Source organism: Perca flavescens, chromosome 5, assembly GCF_004354835.1.
Source record: "Perca flavescens isolate YP-PL-M2 chromosome 5, PFLA_1.0, whole genome shotgun sequence".
Taxonomy (NCBI): domain Eukaryota; kingdom Metazoa; phylum Chordata; class Actinopteri; order Perciformes; family Percidae; genus Perca; species Perca flavescens.
The window spans coordinates 36,244,706-36,247,205 of record NC_041335.1 but is presented as its reverse complement, the minus strand read 5'-3'; the positions used below and the strand labels follow the sequence as shown (position 1 = coordinate 36,247,205).

The window sequence follows — 2,500 nt, the reverse complement described above, 5'->3', positions numbered from 1 at the left end:
TTTGTAGTTAACCTGAATCCAGTTTTACATATTATAACTTCTATAGGGCTCCAACTAACGATCAATCAATTAATCTAATGATTATTTTCTCGATGAATACATTAGTTGTTTGGTCTATAAAATATATAAAATATATAAAAATGTGGATCAGAGTTTCCCAAAAAGCCCAAGATGACGTCCTGAAATGTCTGTTTTTTTCCAAAACTCAAAAAGATTCAGTTTACTGTCACAGAGGAGAGAAGAAACTAGAACAATATTCACATTCAACAAGCTGACATCCGAGAATTTTGTACTTTTTTTTGTCTAAAAAATAGAGCTGTGCTCGATTGAAGAAATTATTAGTCGACTAACACTCATTAACTTGTATCGACTAATCGATTAGTTGATTTAATCGACAGATCTGTAAATCTGAGTTTCTCCGCAAAGAGTCGTGCAAAAGCACGACTTTAATTCTTGTGTTTACCAGAGATGTGCTCGTACATTTCTTGGAAATAAGTCATTCAGCATGAAAAAAAGCATCAAACATGACTAATCGACTAAAGAAATCTAAGTTGACTAAGACCAAAACGACCGATTAGTCAACTAATCGACTAAGAGGGAGCAGCCCTGCTCAATGACTCAAAGCTTTAGTGCGTAACTTTTTGATATTAATGAACGTCCGTTACATTCAAGCCGTTTTCTAAATGAGTTGCTACAAAGCTAAATTCAGACTCTCAGCTCCACACAGCTCTCTCTGAATTTCTCAGTAGGACTATACAGAAGATTGTGGCATCAGGCGAGTTTCCTGCACAGAAAGTGAAGATAAAGACCTCTTCTGAAGAGTCCATCATGTTATTTTAATCCTCCGTGTCCTCCTTGGCTACTAGCAGCTGTGCGCGCGGTCACAGAAGGCTTGTATCATGTGTATCATGACGCGCCGGCAGTTTTGTTGTCATTACTTAGGATTCCTCATGGGGGTGAGACAGAAACTACGCACTGTAGCTTTAATAGATTATCAAAATAGTTGTTGATTCATTCAATAGTTGACAACACATGGATTCATCTTTGCAGCTCTAAACTTGTTCGTCAGACATGTTGTGACACTATTCTTTATTTCTCTCTCTCTCTCTCCGCAGGCTTTGGGGAGCATGTACTTCATCCACAAGTCACTGAAAAACATCTATCAGTATGATTTTAATGGTAAAAACCTTTTACTCCTCATGTTTGCATTGATTTTTGTTGTTTTTATCATTCAGGTTTTTATATATATCAGCTATTCATTTAGCTTTTTCCTTAATAATTTTAACTCTGAGCACAAACCACTCCTCTTGCATTCTGATTGTTGTGGTAATGGCTCATAAATGGCTCATACCTTCAATGAAGTGAGAGGAATATTGCATATGATTTTAACAGCAGCAGGAATTTCATTCAGGACATTTCTCCATGTGTGTAACGACAGTAAGATGGCCCACCTCCTCCTCGCCAGATATTTGTAAAAAAGGAACCTGAATTTAAAGTGTTGCTGCTGCATAGTCCAGTCACGTTAGGCGTGAAAAAGCTCCTCGGAAAAGCTTATGGAAGAACCATAAACATCCCGCAGCTGCCACTCGAAACCGATTGTTGGTCAGCAAACACACGTCTAATGGCTCGCTTATAGATCCTCTCATCACGCATGCCGCTCTGATGAGGTTAACACCAGTTTATTGATTGCTGTTTGCATGTTTTCTCACTCTTTTACATGTCACGTCTCCCTCCCTCTTCTCCCTCCTCTCCCTCCTGTCTCTCTCCCTCACAGTTAAGGATTTTAAAGCAGTGTCGGGACAGAAGAAGCACATGGGCTCTATGGACGGGGTCACCACTGTGGAGAAAGAAAAGTTCCCAAAGAATTTCTGGCCTGATGTGCGTAGCCTGACTCCTAACAACAACACAGCTCTAAAACATTAAACACAATGTTATGTATTTTCTAAAAATGCGTGTGGGCAAAGTGAAAAGGTATGTGTGGAGGTTGGTACGACTACACAGAGGTTAGACGAATTGTTAAACATTAAACAAAGGTAACACATCCCTGCGGACGACAACATTACAGTTTTTTCGATTGCTAAACGACAGTGGGCACAACTGGAGTCACATGTGCAAAACTCTAACTCCAGTCTGCACAGCAGCAGTTCATGTGGACCAAACTCTAGTTCGTTTCTCATTGCTTGAATACAGTTTTCAAAACTCTACACACTTATCCCATGACTTTAACCTCAACCTGCACAACACTGTAGATCTACAGCACTTTGTTCAGATGCTAACACACTGCTGTCAAAACTGTTAACCACACATTCAAAACAGAATAGATTTCAGTCTGGTGCCTATCAAACACTGCTGATTGCAATTTTAGCTGAAAGCTAGTTAGTTCACTAGTTAGTGAACATATACGGTATTTATACAGAGAAAGCTCAGAAAGCCTTTTTTTGTATACAAACACCAAATAAGAATGAAACAATTATACACTGTACTGTTTGAGAGAAACAGG

At 39.0% G+C, this 2,500-nt stretch overlaps 1 protein-coding gene across 1 annotated transcript in view; it reads left to right on the top strand.

Moving 5' to 3' along the window:
- The window catches only part of inpp5l (inositol polyphosphate-5-phosphatase L), a 57,302-nt gene that overhangs the window by 36,633 nt on the left and 18,169 nt on the right, over positions 1–2,500 (top strand). The window contains exons 5-6 of the mRNA XM_028578709.1: positions 1,116–1,179; positions 1,775–1,878. Of these exons, the coding sequence (XP_028434510.1) occupies positions 1,116–1,179; positions 1,775–1,878 (168 nt within the window). The remainder of the gene's footprint in view (positions 1–1,115; positions 1,180–1,774; positions 1,879–2,500) is intronic.